The sequence below is a fragment of the Peromyscus eremicus genome, chromosome 5 (genome assembly GCF_949786415.1).
Source record: "Peromyscus eremicus chromosome 5, PerEre_H2_v1, whole genome shotgun sequence".
Lineage (NCBI taxonomy): Eukaryota > Metazoa > Chordata > Mammalia > Rodentia > Cricetidae > Peromyscus > Peromyscus eremicus.
Window position 1 is genome coordinate 132,760,864 of NC_081420.1, and position 19,005 is coordinate 132,779,868.

General features: G+C 42.6%; 1 protein-coding gene across 2 annotated transcripts in view; it reads left to right on the top strand.

The window, feature by feature from the left end:
* The window catches only part of Fto (FTO alpha-ketoglutarate dependent dioxygenase), a 362,821-nt gene that overhangs the window by 169,582 nt on the left and 174,234 nt on the right, over window positions 1–19,005 (top strand). For both annotated transcript variants that reach the window (XM_059264553.1, XM_059264552.1), the window contains exon 7: window positions 5,402–5,521. In XM_059264553.1, the coding sequence (XP_059120536.1) occupies window positions 5,402–5,521 (120 nt within the window). The remainder of the gene's footprint in view (window positions 1–5,401; window positions 5,522–19,005) is intronic.

Below are 19,005 nucleotides of genomic sequence, written 5' to 3' on the forward strand. Positions count from 1 at the left end.
TGTTCTGTTCCCCTGTCTTCCCAAACAGTCCCTGCCCTTACATCACACATAGCCCAATGTCCTCTCCTGTTTCATGCTTTCCCTTACAGTTCTCACAGTCTCATTGTCTCTTCCATTTCCAGTCATGTATGTATGCATGTACGCTTGCATAGATAAACATATACATTTTTATCTAAATTGTGCTATATTTTTGTCTGGCTTCTTTTGCTTAACATAATGATTTTCTAGTTCCATTATTTTCCTGAAAATGCCATGATTGCAGTCTTTTTCACAGCTGAGTAAATTTCCACTGAGTATGTACACCACATTTTGTAAATCTATTCTACTGTTGATGGATGTCTAGACTGTCTAGATTTTTGCTGTTGTGAATAGTGTGGCATTAAACATAGATATGCAGCTATCTCCACGGGGTGCTGACTCAGAGACTTTTTTTTTTTTTGGTTTTTCGAGACAGGGTTTCTCTGTGTAGCTTTGCACCTTTCCTGGAACTCGCTTTGGAGACCAGGCTGGCCTCGAACTCACAGAGATCCGCCTGGCTCTGCCTCCCGAGTACTGGGATTAAAGGTGTGCGCCACCACCGCCCGGCTGACTCAGAGTCTTTTAACCTGCATCCTATGGTAGTTGTGGTTTTGTTTTTTGAGGGGCCTCCATATTCATTCCGTAATGACTGCAGCCATTTATACTCCTCCCAACAATGAATAGGGTTCTGATTTTCCCACATCCTCACCAGCATGTGTTGTCATCGATTGTCTTGACACTGGAGTGGGATGGAATTTCAAGATGGCTGTAATTTGCATTTTGCTAATGGCTAAGGATATTGGAAGTATTTATTGGCCACTCGTATTTCTTCGCTTAGAACTATCTGTTCACTTTATTCAATTTATTCGCTTGATGATTTGGTTTTGTGATGATTCGTTTTTGGAAGTCCTTTGGAGTCTAGGAAGTAATGCCCTGTTGGGTGTGTATTTTGCTAACATTATTTTCTTGTTTTGTGGGTTATCTCTTCATTTTGATGTTTGTTTCTGTCCCTGTGCAAGAGCTTTTTAATTTCATTTAATCTCATTGATAATGCTTGGGGCTATTTTCTGTGCTATTGAGGTCTTTTCCAGAAAGTTCTTGCCTATCTCTATTTTCTGAAGTGTTTTGTCTTTCTTAGCAATTTCAGAGTTTCGAGTCTTATATTAAGGTCTTTGATCAATTTTGAACTGATTTTTGTCTATGGGGAAAGTTGTAAATCTTGTTTCTTTCTTTTGCATGTGTTTATTCAGTGTTCCCAGCACCGTTATTGAAGAAGATGTCATTTTTCCAAAGTATCTTCTTGACATCTTGTAAGAGATCAGATGTCCCAGTCACATGGGTTTATTTCTGGGTACTCTGTGAGGTTCCATTGGTCTGTTTTCATGGCCTTGCTGTGCTGTTTTTGTTACTATGGCTTTGTAGTATACTTTAGATTATGTGTTGTGATACTTTCAGCATTGCTTAGTCTGTTCAGGATTGCTCTTGGCTTCTGGGGGTATTATGTGCTTCTACATGAATTTTAGAATTCTTTGCTAGTTCTGTGCACAATGTCATTTGACTTTTTATGGGAATTGTATTGAATTTGTAGATAACATTTTGTAATATAACTATTTTCACAATATCCTGCCAATCCATGAATATTGGGGTCTTTCCATCTTCTAGTGTTTCAGTTTCTTTCATCAATGTCTTCTTTCATTGTAGACATTTTATACCCCTTTGATGAGGAGGGAAGTTAAATTATGAATGGAGCTTTCCTCCTTATTTCTTTCTTGGCAAGTTAGAGGTGTACAGGACTGTGTATTTCTGTGTTGGTTTTACATCCTTTTGTGAGGCAGAAAGCAGTTACCAGGTGGAAGAGTTTTCTAAGTTGTCTTCATGGCCCCTCAAATTTAGGATCATGTTATCCATAAATAGAGATCATTTTACTTTTTTTTCTATTTGTATTCCTTTTCTTTCTTTCGCTTGCCTATTTCTCTAGTTAAGATTTGAAACACTATACCAAGTAAAAGTGGAAAGTATGGAAAACCTTATCTTATTTTTAATTTTAGAGGATTTAATGTAATATTGGCTATAGGTTTGTGATATATAGTCTTTATTATGCTAAGTATGTTCCTTCTATTTGTAGTTTATTCAGGGATTCCATTATGAAGGGACATGGACTTTTTCAAAGGCCTCTTCTGCATCTGTGGATGGCCCTGTGATTTCTGCCCTTACATAACTTACTGCTTTGTTACATCTGTATTTGTATATGTTGAACCATCTTTGCATGCCTGGAATGGAAACAATTTGGTCATGGGTCATGGTATATGATTGTCCTCATTTGTTCTTGAATTTGATTTGTAAAGATTTTGTTAAGAAATTTTGTGTCTATGTTCATCAGTGAATTTGGTCTCTAGTCTTTGTTGGTGTTCTTCTCTGGTTTTGAGATCGTGGTAATGCTGGCTTTGTTCACTGTGTTTGGTAGCTGCCTTCCTTATCTGTTCTATGAAACAGTTTGAGGAGCACTGCTGTTAACTCTTCCTTAAAACGTTAGTAGGAATTGGCAGTGAATTCTTCTGGTCTGGGGCTTCTCTTTATGGGACACTTCCGTTACTTCATCAGTTCCATTGCTTTTTATGGATTTAAGTTGTTTTGTCTTGATCTAATGTTGGTAGGTCATATATGCTGGGAATTTATCCATTATAAGGAGGCGGTTTCTAGTTTTCTATCCTCCCTGAACATCCAGAACCCTGATTCTTCAAAAACAGAAGTTACATTTTTGTTTTTAATTTTAATTTGGAATCAGAAGAGCTTACACTATAGCATGCATGTGGAAGTTAGAGGAGTTAGTTCACTCCTTGCATCATGTGGGTTCCAGGGCTCAAACTCAGGTTGATGGCCTTGGTGACAAGCACCCTTACCCTCTGAGCCAAGGTACCAAGGTGCCTGAGGAGGAAGAGAAGCTTTTATTTGTTAGAATGGCTGGGGCTCTGCATTTGCTCTTTTGTCCAATGGCACAGCCCCCTGTATGCTCACTTCCTGCTTCCAAGCTCTCCATCACAGAATTACAGTCTCCTGTGCCCTGATAGGTTGATAGGCTTGTTGCTTGTGATAGTCTTTTTATTCCCTGTGTACCAGGGTGGTGAAGGCTTCCAAGTTTTGTCCTCTTCAGTGGAATAACCGGCCCAAGGGTTGAGAAGCCATCGGAAACCACTTCACCTCTACCTAACTTCAGGCTTGAGGCTTTGTTGTCAGGCTGCTCTGACAGTATGAACAGTTTTGTGAGAAACCCACTAGAAGGTCCTCTCTTTTTTTCCTGTGGTAAATGTGTTGCTAAACCTGGATCGTCCCTGAAGTTGAACTGTGGCCATATTCATTCTCCTTTCTAAGTACTCAGATTTACCTTCTGTCAACCACTGTCTTTTAATGCCACAGATAAAGTTTAGCAACTGTCTTAATGTGGCCCACATTCCTGTTTTGTTTAAACAGCTTTAGCTGAAATCAGTTCTCCACATCAAACAAACATTGCTTTAGCGTAAACGAAAACCTTTCGTTAGACCAGGTCTTCTCCAGTTTCTTCCCTGGGCCGTTTTCACCTTTGTTAGTCCTCACAAGTCGCTTTTGTTTGCTTCTTGAAAGTTCGGTGTGGAGGAACAACTCGCAGTCCTCCGCGGTCCCAGGCGTTGGTGAAAGAGCCCAGCCCTGTGGGTGGAACGGGATCACTCTGCAAAGCAGACACCACGGCATGGTGCTGGACTCTGCAACAGTAGAGGGCCTTGGGGCGAGATGGAGTTCTGCGCTGGTGATACCAGCTGATGTTGGAGTGGAGGACAAGCCATAGAAGACTGACTTGTCTGCACAGTGCTGGCCAGACTCTGCTCTGTGTGTTATGAGATTGTTTCCATTGCAAGCCTCAGACAACTAAACCCGAGTCAGCCTGAGTGGAAAGGGGCTCTGGAGGGAGTTCATCCAGTCAGTGCCTCTTTCCAGACCTGATTTTCCATCTTCTCACCTCATAGTCACTTCCTGCCCTGTTGGCTCCAGTTTGACAGCAACATGTCTGCAGGCTTCTTCTTGTGTTTCTCCAGTTTTGAGACCCGTTCTTCCAAAATCCAGAAATGGGGCAGTGTGGGATGTTTGGTGTGGTGATATTGTGTTCCTCAATATATTGTGCACCTTAATAAACTTATCTGGGGTCAGAGAACAGAACAGCCACTAGATAGACATAGAGGCCAGAAAATGGTGGCACACACGCCTTTAATCCTAGCATTCTGGAGGCAGAGATCCATCCGGATCTTTGTGAGTTCAAAGCCACACTGGAAACAGCCAAACATGGTGACACATGCTTTTAATCCCAGGAAGTGATGGCAGGAAGCAGAAAGGTATATAAGGTGTGAAAACCAGGAACAAGAGCCTGGTTAAGCTTTTAGACTTTCGAGCAGCAGTTCAACTGAGATCCATTTGGATGAGGACACAGAGGCTTCCAGTCTGAGGAAACAGGATCGGCTGAGAAGTTGGCGAGGTGAGGTAGTTATAGCCTGTTCTGTCTCTCTGATCTTTCAGTTTTCACCCCAATACCTGGCTCCAGGTTTGTTCTTATTAATAAGACCTGTTAAGAATCGTGCTACATCTGGCTCAACCTTGGGTTTCCACTTTTGCTATTAGTATTCTAGCTGGAGCTCTGCCTATACCACATGATTGAGCCTGAAGAAGGGCTGATGATGATGATGATGGGAGCTGTGTGTTCATCCTGTGGATAGGAGCAGTGCCTCTAGGTGGTCAACACAAACAGCTGGTAGCTTCCCAGAAAAGAACGCAAATCAGCGCCTTCTGTCTTTGCTACTGTTTGCCTATTGCAATTGACCCTTGCTGAGTCAACAAGTGAGAACCTTAATGGTTGAGTAGGAGCTCGAATGCCTCTATAACTAATTATATATTGTTTGCTTATGTGCCTAAGATTATTACCAACTCTGCCTGGCCCTTGGGTAAGTTCTTTCTTTTCAGTCTAAGAAATCGACACACAATACTCTTAATATCTGTCTGTGTCATTGTCTTCTTAGCTCTTACTAAACATGTTTAATTGCTTGGTTATGATTTTCCGTCATACACAGTGGACGCTGCTTATACTCCAGGATCTGAATATTTGTTATATCTGCCTAAAACATGTAACCTGGCCTGGACTGCCATCCTAGCAGGACCTCAGCTCTAAGACTTCCATTTTCTTAGCTTTCAGAATGCTCTGGAGATACCAGGGTGTGTTGGGAACTAGTTAAGCCAGGCTTTTCTCACCTTTCTCGCCCCCTGTCTATAAAGTTGCCAAAGGAGAATTAAGTGGGGAAGTCATTGTCCTTGTTCGTCTATCACAAGGACATTCTAACCACCACCTTCTTGTTCTGGTCCACAGGTCGAGTTTGAGTGGCTGAGGCAGTTCTGGTTCCAAGGAGATCGAAACAAACTGTGCACTGATTGGTGGTGTGAACCCATGACTCAGTTGGAGGAGCTGTGGAAGAAGATGGAGAGTGTGGTAAGTGCATGAGGTCTGACCACGTTTTCTGGGGTCCTGCACTGTGCAGATCTTCAGCTGTCTAATTGTCACAGGCAAATGTATGTGTTATCAGTCTGTGTGATTGTGTTAGGTCGTGTCCCGTAAGGTAATGGGAACAGCCTGCAATTCTGTCCCTAAAGCCTCAGCTCATTTCCGAAACATTTCTGGTATTCTTCATGGAAGGCCCTCTGCTAGACATGAGCTGAGACACAGCATGAGAACAGGATACCAGCAGTCTCCAGTGTTTTTATGCTGCAGCCACTATCCAGAGGGTGTGGATGTGGACAGTGTTGTGAGCCCTAACTCATAGATGTGAAATCTGAGGTATAGAGAAATCAGTGCTTGTCCAGGGACACTCAGCAGATGATTGAGATGGAGGGGCAGGCTGCCAGGTTGCTAAGTACATGCGTTTAGTCACCATAACCTAGCAGTTCAGAAAAGAGAAATGTGGATGCCACCACATATTACTGTAGCTAAAATAAAAGATGCAGTGAGACCTAAAAAATGAAAAGAAAAAAAATCGTGGGCTGGCCAGATGGCCCAGAATGTAAAAGCAGTTGCCACCAAACCTGGCAACCTGGGTTCTATCTCCGGGACCCACATCATGGAAGGAGACAATGGACTCACTCTCAAGTCATCCTCTGACCTCCGCACATTCACCATGGTTCAGATCAGTATCAGGTTCAGGTCATTACTTCTGGGACTGTTGGGAAGGTGCTGTCTGGTTAGACGCATGTGGAGAAGAGTGGGTGGGGCAGGCTATCTGGGGAGGAACCTTAGGTCTTGGGACTGTAAAATCAAGATCAAAAAGAAGGGCATTTATGGTATGTAGGACATGGATTTTATCAGCTGGATGGCAGGCAGAAGCCGCTTGATAAGCCTTTACTGGGATAATGATAACAACAGTAAATGCTTGCATGGTATTTTTATGAGTGCTAAAGATTGCTGTCACTTAATGTTCACGATGACCCTGTGAGATAGGCTTGACTTTTGTCTCACTTTTACATATGAGGAGATAGGAGCCCAAAGGCCTTATGTAACTTTCCCAAGGTCACCAGTTAGTAAGTGGCAGAGCTGGGATTTGAACTCTAGAAGGCTTGCTCTAGGCTGCTTGCCTTTTGTCGGCTCACTGATCTGCCTGCAGACACTTGAATTTGGAATGTAGAGGAAAGGCGATAAAAGCCTGCTGACCTCTGGAGAGTGCCACTTCACAGATCTGAAGTGTGCTGAGAGCAGTGAGCTCATCTGGGGTGCACGGGGGTCGCCAGTCCCCACACATAATGTTTTCAGACAGCTGTGTGGACCTAGGGTTGACATACAGGAGACTAAACAAGCATAAGATTTATAGTTTGGTGGGTTGAAAGATAAATATGCACCTATGAAGCCAGAGCCAGAGCCCACACTGAAACCCGTCTATCACCTCCAAAGGAGTTCACTTGGCATGCCAATTTAGTATTACTGTTTTGATAAAGATGTGAACATAGTATCTTCTCTAATCCCTGTTTTATAATAATGAAAACACCAAGTTACAAATATGAAGGCCTCAGCTTAAGAATGTGGACCAGAATGCATATCTCTAAGAACTGACATCTCTGAGATCCTTTGCAAGGATCAGTGTCTGGGAATGGAACACTATTACCCTTTTAATGTATTAGTAGTCTCAAAGATAGATTTCCCCAAAGCCCTGAGCATTGTATTGCCAGGTTGGAGGTGATGAAGAGTCTCTTTCTGCCTGGCTAGCTCTGGTCAAGCCTGGGAGAAAATGCCGTTTTTATAGGATATGCACAGATGTTTGGATAGTGCCCATTTTACATATGCACTTAGACTCCTGTTTGCCGAGGCCTAATTCTTAGACATCAGCCTGACTTAGAAATTGTAATTTGATTGTTATAAATTAAGACTTAGAAACAATAAGAAAAGAACTCAGTAATTTTGTAAAATAATTTTAAAAAGTTTTTATTGCTTTCATTTTAGAAATATTTCCCCCCAAGTAAAATTTTTAGTATTGTGATCACACTAGTGATGTTCATTATTAATTCATTGAAAAGGTATGAGTGTAGATGTATGACAGTGTCTCCATATGTGTATACACACATTTGGTAGTAGGGGCACATTAGTTAAAGGAAGTATCTTCTATTTATTTGTATTCATACCAGAAAAAATATACTAAAAGGAGTAGCAATCCGGGTAATTTTCCAGAGCATGGTTCTTTGCACTTGGCGGGGCATTCTTTGGCTTTGCTATTAAAAAAAAAAATAAAAAAAATCAGTGGTTCAGTATCTCTCCCGAATACCACAGTTGGATCATTATCAGCAGAGTGAAGGTTTGGGCCAAGATAAAAGGGATGGTTCCTCTAAATTAAGTTGAAGCGTTGCTTTGGGCCTTTAAAAAAGGTTTCTAATAAACTCATGATAAGTTGTTTTTGCTATTGGAAGACACAGCAGAGACTAATCTTAGAAAGAGTCCCTGGCTGCTCCTAGCGCAGTGCGGTATTTGGGCATGGGGGTGAAATAGGCATCGGCTGGTGGGAGTCTGGCTGGGAGCCCTCTCCAGCTTGTCTTTAAACTTGTAAGCAGTAGGGGGCAATGTTGAGCTGCCAGTTGGAGGTCCCAAGATGCTGCCTTTCAGGAAAATGCATATAAATGTCCCATTAACTGCCAAGAATTATCCCTGTTGCTTCAAGTTAACTGTAATCTCCAAGATTCCATAACACAGGAAATCAGTTGTGGGTTCACAAATTCAACAGCAATTTCACATCAAACACGCAGTGTTTGGTGCACATTTAGATTCTCTGGAATTAAGCTAATCGAAAGGGCATTTCTGAATGTTCAAACTTTTCTTCTAGGGAATATATTACTCCAAATTATTACGATTTTAGACAAGCGAGTCTTTGTTATCTTTCTGGTTTTTTGAGTTAGAGAGTCTTGTGAGTGTTGTGGAAAGATGTCTTTGATCAATGTATTTTTGTCGGTTCCACAATATATCTTCCATCGTTTTCCGTGAGAACAATAAGACCTACAACCTTGGCCCCTGCATGCATTACTTTGCTCATTTGGTTTAGGAGCAAAGCAGCCTTTGATGGCCCTTGTACCAGGGAAGAGGCGAGGGTTGAAATTTCTCTCTGTCTTTCTGTTCTTTTTCTCATGTGGTTGGGAGGGGTAGTCTCCAGAAGCCTCTAGGAGAATGGAAAATGAATTTTGAAATAGCTATTCTTCCATTAGTGGTAATTGCTGCACATGTCATAACCAGCCACATATTTTAGAAAGTTTAGTCAGCTGTACATAAAGTCCCCTGGCCTCTGCCGCCCACTCCCTGTCCCAGCAGGCATGCTCTGGCACACTTGTGTCCTGACTCTTCCCTCCTGGATGACAGTTTTACTCCGTGCCTGCTCTTGTGATGTAAATGTTAAACCTTATATTCGAATGACATTCTGATAAAACATCGCATCTCCCCTGAATATTACTCTGTGAGTTTGTAGAGCGTTGGGCCCGGAGCAGCCTGATCCTTTGCACCATGGCCAAGCCTTTCTTGGCTTCTTTGCTCTCAACTCAGAAGTCTTCCAGCACTGAGCACCGTTCACATGTTTGTGTTTTTTTTTTTTTTTCAACCAACCCACTACCTCTCATCCAAGATTATCCTATTATGAGGAGACTCTTTGGGATAGGAGAGTTATCATTTGAAAGAAACTGCAAGCTTTTCTTGCCAGCTAAAGAGGAGCATGAAAAGCTGAGGTCTCCAGTGAGGGAGCGAAGTCATGCCGCGGCCTGAGATCCAGTGGATAGGCCATTTGTCTCCCAGGGGCTGGTATCGCTCTTTGCAAAACTGACATTTATTTTACCTATAAAAATGTTTTAACACTATCAAATTCACGGTGAGACTGAAAAGAATGCTGGGTGTGAAATCCTCTAAATTGATGACATTTATTCATTTCCTTTTGACCTTAAAAACCTCCACTTGGTACCATCCAGTGGAATTATTCCAGAGGAGCGTTCCGAGGAAGCACTCTGAGAAAAGCGGATGATTTATGTACTGCGGGGATTTCTTCATGCATTCTGTTGTTGTTGCTTTTCCTTTGGGGGGAGAAAGTGGCTCCTGCTCATCCTCTGTGTTCTGAGCCATTTCCTGTCCCAACGGTCCCCAGTGCTACAGTAGCAGGTGCTGTGCGTGGTGATTGGCCTTAATAACCTTTGCCGACTGTAGTGGGTGGGAGCCAAGGCTGGATTGTTTTAATGTATCCGTTTTGAATCAGTGTAAAATACAACATATAATTATGTTAGGTAAGCAATAGGCTATATTTAATTTGCCCATTTATGTTAAAATTTGGCTCAGGAGAGCAGAGAGATGTGGAAAATGAGTGGGTGTTTCATTTCATAACATAACCAAGGTCCTTGTTGTTAAAAGTTTAAGAGAGAAATGTTCTTCAGAATGTACAGGCATCCCTGACAAGTTATTTATAATGGTTTAATTCCGAGGTGAGTCATGCCTCTCTGCTTGTCATTGTGGTCTGCATAAATCATCAGGGAACCTAGTTCTGGAGGCAGCCTGCTGCTGCAGGGACAGGTCCCCTGTTTGTGGCTCCCTCAGTTGCAGGGAATGAGTGAGCCCAAGAGCAGTTTGTTTATTTGTTTTGGGAGAGGTTAACGAAGCTGTCACTACAGCTGTAGATAAAATTCTTTGTAAGTGAGCATAGGAACAAGGCTGCTTCTTATGTACCGAAATATATATCAGATACAATGGTATTTGGATCACACTCAAGTAAATTCAATTTAAAATTTCTTCTAAATTAAAGATTTTAGGGAACATGAAGGATATCATGATAAATTATATATAAATATTTTGGGTTCATATTAATGGTGAAATCACCTAGATATAGTATATATATTCATGTTATATATGTGTATATTTACCTCCCCATAAGTATTCCTGTGAATACTAAATTACATGTACTAACATAATCTTGTCTCCCATTTTTCAACATTTTTGTTTTCATTTTGATATTTATTTTTAACCATGTGTATTGTCTATGCATGGATATGTGCACATGAATGCAGGTACCTTGGGAGGCCAGAGGCATCATGTCTCCTAGAGCTGGAGTTAGAGGTGTTGTGAGCCAGCCAGCATGGGTGTTGGGAATTGAACTTGGATCCTCTGCAAGAGCCCCATAAGCTCTTAACCACTGATCCATTTCTCCAACCCTAGGGTCAGGATTTCTAATTTAAGAGCAGAGTATATTATAGTAATTTAAGATCTGGTATGAAATGTCTGGTGGTTTTCAATTAAGATTTAAATCCCCCCTCTCCCTCCTTTGACTGGGACATTGCTGAGTGGCTCAAGATAAGCACAGATTGGAAGCAGGTTAAACAGTTACAGCACCCAATAATTCAAATTCTGGAACACAGTATTTTAGGGGCTTGTGTTTATCTTTGGAAATTGGGAAAAAAGAAGGAAGTCACTTCCAGCCACAAAAGCTCCAGTCCTTGGCTTACATTTGGTGATCCTCAAGGCATTCACTGGAGTTTGATTCTTTGCACCTACCCCTTACCTCCAGTTTTCCACAGCTGTATTGTTCTAAAGCAAAATATCTTGAGGGAGGGAGGAGGTTTTATATGCAATTTAACATTGAACTTCTTTCTAACATGTTTTGGGTTTTTATTGATAGATATTTTTTTAGACTCTCTTTAGAACACCCCCCCCCCCAGTTGCTACAAACTTAATAATGATTTTTTTAAGTGTGTGTATCCTGTCCTTTTTTGGGGAAAAAAATTTACAATTCCAAGAGAATTCAGACTTAAGCCTCCCAAACAGAGTGTGCATGGGAAGCACAAAAGCCTGTGTTTGTGATTCTCTTTGAAGTGTTTTGCAACTGGATAAGGAAAAATTTAGAAAGCGGCTGATAGTGTTCAGGGTAAATACTTAAACCCCTTTAGAGAATTTCACACACAGATACTGTGTGCAGAAAAAAGGAGTACTTATGTTTCTTAAAGCTGCTACAGCCTGCAGCTTTGTACTTAAAGACAGAGGTGTTGAATAGAATTCTACTGAGGATACATCCAGTGACAATATCTCGAGGAACATCAGAGCCGGCCAGTGGTAGACTTTCTGTTCTTAACCCTTGCGTGAGCAGTGTGAGCAGAGCCTTCTAGTGCCTGGTGCTAGGACGTGCCTGGTGCTAGGACATGCCAGGGATGCTCAGAAGACTCGGCTGCCACCTCTGTTCCAAACACAACAGGAGCAAGACTCAAAACATTGAAATGGAGAGCAAATGTGACAGGCGCTAGGACATGCCAAGGGAAAGCATGCCATTCTCCCATAATTCCAGTTAGTATGGAGAAAGGAAACCTGGGATAGTCAGCCAGGATTTCGGTTGCTGCCTCCACACCAGAGCATTTGACACATTCTGTTCACCTTCATTAAGTACACACATGCATGACACATACACACAATGTTTACATTATTCTATTTGTAAAAAACAAAACAGCAACAAAAACTCCCACAAAAAAACACAGGTCAGTTCTCTTGTTTCAAATGGTTTTAACAACTATGAAATTCAAATCTGTATAAAGGATGGAAAGCCCTACCACTTTTCCTGGGGGAACTGTGGTAGCCTCAGCTGCTGGAATTTATTTTGGGTTACTTTGACAAGCAGGCTATAACGTGTGTGTGTGTGTGTGTGTGTGTGTGTGTGTGTGTGTGTGTGTGTGAGAGAGAGAGAGAGAGAGAGAGAGAGAGAGAGAGAGAGAGAGAGAGAGAGAGAGAGAGAGAGAAAGAGAATTCGGAAACCCAGATGCCAGTCTGGTGTGTCAGGAAGTCCATTTTCCCAGGAAAGACAAAGGCTAATATGCACTCCACCATCTTCCCCCAGTCCCTCTTCAGATGTCTTGGTGTAGTGTTCACGTTCTCTCTACTCTCTCATGCACCTGATTGCAAAAACTCTTTTCCATGTCCTGGATGAGTCACAGTGTAGAGAATGAAGTAATGTCTAAATACATACATGCATGCATGCATACATACATACATATATACATACATACATAAAAAGACACAGGCCCACAGCTTGACAAGGAAGCAACCTTTGCCAGATCTGTGCCATTTATTTGTAATATTACCCAGAGTTTTGCTGTTTTAACCTCCAAGTTAGCTAGTGAGTGGCTCCTAAAACCGTTCCCTTCTGAAGAACATGGTTATAATGGTGTCCTGAGGGAGCTTGTAGACTACACATTGCATCCGAAATAGTGATTCCTTCCAGAGGTTAGCATAACTACCTTTGCTTAGAGGTATTTGATTGAGGTTCTCTCCCCAACCCCCCAGTTCTATCCCAGAGCCAAAGGGACCCATAGCAATTTGGAGCACAGTGCTCTTCCTGCAGTGCTCCCACCCACCGAGGGTTAAATACTTGTGGGGTGGGACTGGGAATCTTGTCATACTTTGCAAAAGTGTCCCTGTGGAGAAATGTGCTCAAACTGCTAAAAACCTCGCTTCTCTGAGAACTATGGGAACACATGAAGTTCCCTCTTTCATCCATCAAAGGTAGCATAACCACCATCCTTCTCTTCCTCCTTGACATCGAAAAACTAATGAGCCTGTATTTTTCAGAAAGGGACTGCGATAGACTGCCTTTTTGTATTCTTAAAAGTACCTCTGTAGTCACTGGTCAGTGATACTTTTAATTCTGATTGACTTTGTGTTTCCTTGCCATGAGGTGAGCCTCATCTAGGACCGCCTGGGACCATCTCACTTGTAAACATTTCTTCAATGTGTATCAAAGCTCAAATAGATATGCTTTTGATTGATTGACAAAATTAGCCCTCAAATAAAAAGTGGGTTATCAGGTCTGTTATGATATTGTGCACAGGGGACCCCAGCTACCCTGGCCGGGATAGCCCCCACGTGCAGGGAAACATGCCGGGCAGATGCAGAGGCAGTCAGTCATAACCCAGGCACTGGATCCACGTGGAAGTACGTTTATAATAGAGAAGTAAAGAGAAAGATGGGGAAAGAGAGGGAGACAGAAAGAAAGAGAGAGGGAGGAGAGAAAGGGGGGAGGTTTGGGGTTGAGGGTGCACACCTCTGGGAATGGAGGGGGGCAGTTCTCTTTTTTAAAGAGGACACTGGGCATGTCTCCAAAGGGCTGGTTTCCAAGGGGCAGGTCAGAATACTAACAAGGTCAGCACTGAAAGTGAGTAAGACCTGTGTTTAGGTGTATGTACTCTGATTGTAGGACTTGGAGCTGGTGGTTTCTTGATAGTGCATAGCCTTGTTAATTAAGCGTTGTTAGTTTAGGTGAAGAATTATGAAATGCCCACAATTATTCGTAAGATGTTAACAGGTGTTTAGGGGAACTAAGAAATTCGTATTTTATTTGATGCCTTAAACCAGCAGTTCTCAACCTGTGGGTCGTAACTCCTTCTGGAAACTTCAATCCTCAAAAAAATATTTACATTACAGTTTATAACAGTAGCAAAATTACAGTTATAAAGTAGCAGTGAAAATAATTTTATGGTTGGGGTTGTCACAACAGGAGGAACCACATTAAAGGGGGTGAAGCATTAGGAAGACTGAGAAGCACTGCCCTAAACTGTTCATGCAGTTAGCAGTGAGCTTTGTAAAGGATGGGAATAGGACAATGTGCTGATGCCTATAATAAATCAATACTTTCTGACTGGACAATCATATCCTGGGCACCTGTGTAATAGTTGGGATAGATGGGTGCCACCCTGTGGCAATGCTTCAAATTGAGCATATCTCAAATCCGAGTCTTGATTCCTATAATCCCGGACTCCTCTACCACTGCCAATAACTAGTACTCTCCAGTCCTTCAGCCTAAATTTGCGTGTCCTCTTGCTTGAGTTCCAATCTCAGAAAGCTCTTTTCAGAACACACTCATCACCTTACCAACCAACTTTCACTGTCTCCTGTGCTAGCAGCTCTCTAAACACCATAGTTATGGTAATTGCCTGGTAACCAGCCTTCTGCCTTCTCTTAAGCCTTACCACCTACCCATCTGCAGTTGGCAGTCTTTGAACATGGAAGTCAGCTCACTTCACCGGCCTGGTCCAGACCTCCCATGACACTCAGAAACCATGTTCCTTGCGTGGCTTTCTGAAGCCGGTGTCTCCGTGTTTGGTTTGCCTCTGGAGTACTCTTTCTTTCCTGTGCTTTTCTCTTTCCTTCATTCCTTGTTGGTTTTTTCTTGTCCTTGGAGAGTTTCTCTGCGTCACTCACTTTGCAGGGGGCCTTGCCTTCTCTGTGTACCCCCTAGTACCTTACTAGGAATTCCTTTATCTTCTGCCTCAACCTGATCCGCATGCCCCTCTCCACACTGGGCTGGGCAGCAGAGAAGCTGTCGGCTTACTTAAGATCCCATCTCTGGGACCCCGGCTGGCACACAGTAGGTGCTTGCTGTACACTTAGAAGGAAGAACTAGATGTGAGGTCAGTGTTCTGGTCCTTCCCACTGTGTGGAAAAGCCTGGCCTCCTAAATTAAGTTTCCTAAATTACCTCCTAATTAAAAGGAGTGTTTTGGAGTTGGTTCCCTACCTAGACCTTCAGCACAATACTGGCAGACAGCAGCTGCAGCAGCTTCCTCCTCTTCTTCAGTTTGAGAGCACACAGGCAGGTTGCATGCCTTTGGCATTTCTAGCTAAGAAGATTGAGAAATCACTGGTAAATGACTTGTGTAAATATAGGGATTTTTTTTTTTTTTTTTTTTTTAATGAGAGAAGTAGGCCTTTAGTTTCCTAGAGTCTTTGTGTTGCAAAAGCTGAAAAAGGTGCCTTGTCTCATTTGCTGGCATTGCTCATGTCTTAGAGTTCCCTACTCTTAAAAAAAATGTAATAGAGTAAAATCATGTCAAAATTAAACAACTTCTGTAGCAAAGCTTGAACCTTGTTGTGGTTAATTTCAAAATACAGAGAAAGCAGCATGCACTGGACAGGTTTTGGGCACAGAACTAGGAAAATCCCTGAGGAATAAACTGACTTCCGCCAGACAAGCTGAAAACTGATTAAAATATTTATCATCCTTTGGGTATGCAATAGCTTTTGATGATGGAAGGCATATTAATATTCATCTTTGCTGCTTGTCTACACTTCAGACAGATCCCAGGAAAGGATGTTCAAATGACCAGTTTTCTTTCCTCACTAGGAGCCTTGAGCCCCGGTGCAGCTTGGAACCAAGACATGCCTTGTGATGTGACTGAGCTTTTCCTCTGGGAGATGGGGATGGGGAAACAAGCCAGGAGAGACCTTTGCACTGGGAAGCTTTAAAGGATTACTGCTTTCTCGAAGGAAGTCTTTTGCTAGAACAAAGGGAAAAGTTGGGCCATAATTTTATGAGCCACAGAACTACTAGGCTGTCTGAGCACAGGAAATGGACTTGGCTTCTTAGGTGAAGTCAGGGGATCCAAGCTTTATAAAGGGTTCGATGGAAATGCCTCTGGAGGTGGACCCCCCCCCCCCAACCACTTTGTTGAGGAGGAAGGAGAAAAAAATGAGTTGTGTCCTGAGCTTATGCCCAGGTCCTCTGATGTACTTTTGAGTGTACCATCTATCGCCCCTTCGTCCTCATCCAGAGACCGAATAAACATACTGTCTGCAGGAAGTTACACAGAGTGGCTTGTGGGCTTTTAGGATCAGTCTTATTAACTTCTTTGTTCTTTTAATGAGAGAAAGAATCTGACTCTATTAGCTGTGATAATTAAGCAGCATTTTCTGTCTAGATTGGAATAACCTTGATTACATTTTTGGGTGCAAATATGAGTGCCAGAGGAACTTGACCTTTTTTATTGATTGATCTGAAAACAAACTAGAAATTGAAAAGAAGCTTCCCATAAAATGGCCAACATTTTAGCACTTAGTCTGAATATTTCAAATCTGAAGATTCAGAAGCTTCCCTTTTATATTTACTTTTTATAATTCCATGCTACTCAGATATTTGTATGAGTGATAACCTGAAAATTGGACAATAATTTTCTTTTAAATCTATTTTAATATTGTGACATCAGAAGAGAAATGTTCTGTCTTCATCTAGTCACTTAATCACACATCTGCTCCGTGTCGTCCAGATAAGGGAAGCTGTACAGAGAGCTGGGACTTAGGTCTCCCAGGCTGATAAGGCACAAGGCAGTAAGTAATTCAGCGGGAGGAAAATCAAAGGAGAGAGGCAGAGTCTGACACAGGCCTGTGGGAAAAGGAAGGGTTTTGATAGATGGAGCCGGTGAAGATAGGCAAAGATGGCGGGAGCAGAGACGCAGTCGGCAGGCAAGCATTCTGTGCCTGCAGACTTGATTAGACTTCACGGAGTTTGTTGTGTATGAGTCAGGTAGCGACAGATAAGATGAGAGAGATTAGCACGGACCCTTTTTTCCTAATGCATTTTTTTGTGAAGTAAGTCTTCTCGTCCCTAATGACTATCGAAATCGTCGGGAGCAGAGTGCCAAGAATGTGCAACTAAGAATTAAATGAAAACTAGTTTGATTATCTTGTGTTTGCCTGGAAAACAAGTCAGATCACATTATTTGTCCCAATTTCACAATCGGTCTGTACCCTAAACACAGCTAACAAGCAACTCTACATCGTCAGAATATGAATTACAAATGGGTAATGTTTTTTTCTTACCAAGTTTCTTTTTATTTCCCTTCCATTAACTAAATGCCAGAATAATAATTTTATACCTTGGCCAGAGGCAGGTCTTCCCATGTGTGAGCCACCTACAGGTTCTTTCCCATGTGTGGGAGCATGACCCTCCACTGTTGGTATTGTGGTGGAGGAAATGGCATCTCCTCTGTGTCTTGTCCTGGTGATGGTCTTGAGGAGTCAGTACTGTGTAGAAAAAATTTTGAAATATCACTAAAGGCCATGCATGAGTTCCTTGATTTGGTTCAGGACAGCAGGCATGCTAATAAATAGAACAGAATGGGCTTTTGCTCACATTGTCACCCCCTTTGGCGGGCAGGTCCTGTTTGGACTGTGCTCTGGGCTGCCCTGTGTTTGCCACTGCACTCTGGCATGTTAGCGACATCGTCTGCAAGACCGAGCTGGTGTCCATAGTGTAAGTGGCTGCTGGCTCCTTCTGGTCCCTCTCTTTGTGCGTGGATCTTTGTCCCACCTCACTTCTGTCCCTCTGTGCTGTCTTGTTCCTTCTAAGGCCCAAGGTGTGGGTTCTTGAGTGACCACTAGGTCTCAGCTTGTTCAGCCAGGAGCGGCTGAAGATTGCCTTTACTTTGATTCTCTTTAGAAATCTAAGGTCTGGGGTTAATTAAAAAGACCCTTTCTCCTTAGATAATTGTGAGACAGAAAAATGACATTATAAGGCTACTGTTTCTTTTTACCAGGACTCTTATGAGTTACCCTACAGTGTAATTCTCTGTGGAACAAATGGGGTTCATGCTTTCCAGAAAATTCCTCTTCTCTGATACCCCTTTATTTTTCTTGTTCCCAAGGAAAAGGTAACAAAGATGTTTGGTATTGTTTAGTCTTTTCCAAGGCCTGCCCGCAGCATTCACTCTGTATTCTGATCTTACTGAGCATCACTCTAGATGATATTCACGCCTGGGTACCAGGCTCTGACAAGCGGCTCAAGTGAAGAGCGTTCTGACTTTGTCCTTTGGTGAAAAGAGGAGTTCAGAAGGGCGCACAGCCAGACTGTCGTGTGTGTGGACCCACGTTTCCCAGAGGCAGTTCCACATTGCACTGCAGCCCCCATCTCCCGGCAGCTGGTCCCTTCCTGTACTGTTAGCCGACTTCACCTGTGTGCTTGTAGCAAAGCATGACCAAGCAGCTGTTTCTCTGGGATGTTTCCCCACCCTGTTAGTGTAGAGTGACACTTGGTTCCGTGTACCCTCCACCCCCAGCATATTGGCTTTACTTTGTGGAACCATTTTCTTCTCTGGCTGGCAGGGTGAGGTGAGCAGTTGGTGTGGTTACCCTATGTTCCAGAACCCTGAGCTGAATTCCTTGGGATGAAAACATCTGTAGTGAAGAGTAGCATTCGCTCTCACTTGGTCCCCCACCTCCCCAAGCCACCCATTCCCTCCCTCAGAGGCTAGTACTATTCCTAGTTGTTTCTAGGCCTTTCTAGAGATATTTTGCATACTTAACATTATAGATGCAGTTTTCGATTATGTAACACATTGTATCTTTTATGAAAAAGATTTGTTTTATTTTAAATTATGTGCATGTGTATGGGATATGTGACAGCAAATGTGCACATGAGTGCTGGTGCCCAGGGAGATGAGAAGGTGTTGCAGTCCTCTGGAGCTAGAATTGTAAGTAACTGAGAGCCATCTGCATGTGCCTGGGAACTGAACTCAGGTCCTCTGCAAGAACAGTGTGTGTTCTTAGGCACTAAGCCATCATTTCATCCCCCATATAACAATACCTTGCAGGTCTTTCCAGTTTCATGTGTTCTTTAAATTATAACATGGCTCTTATCATGTGGTTTCATAATTTATTTGGTTAGTCTTC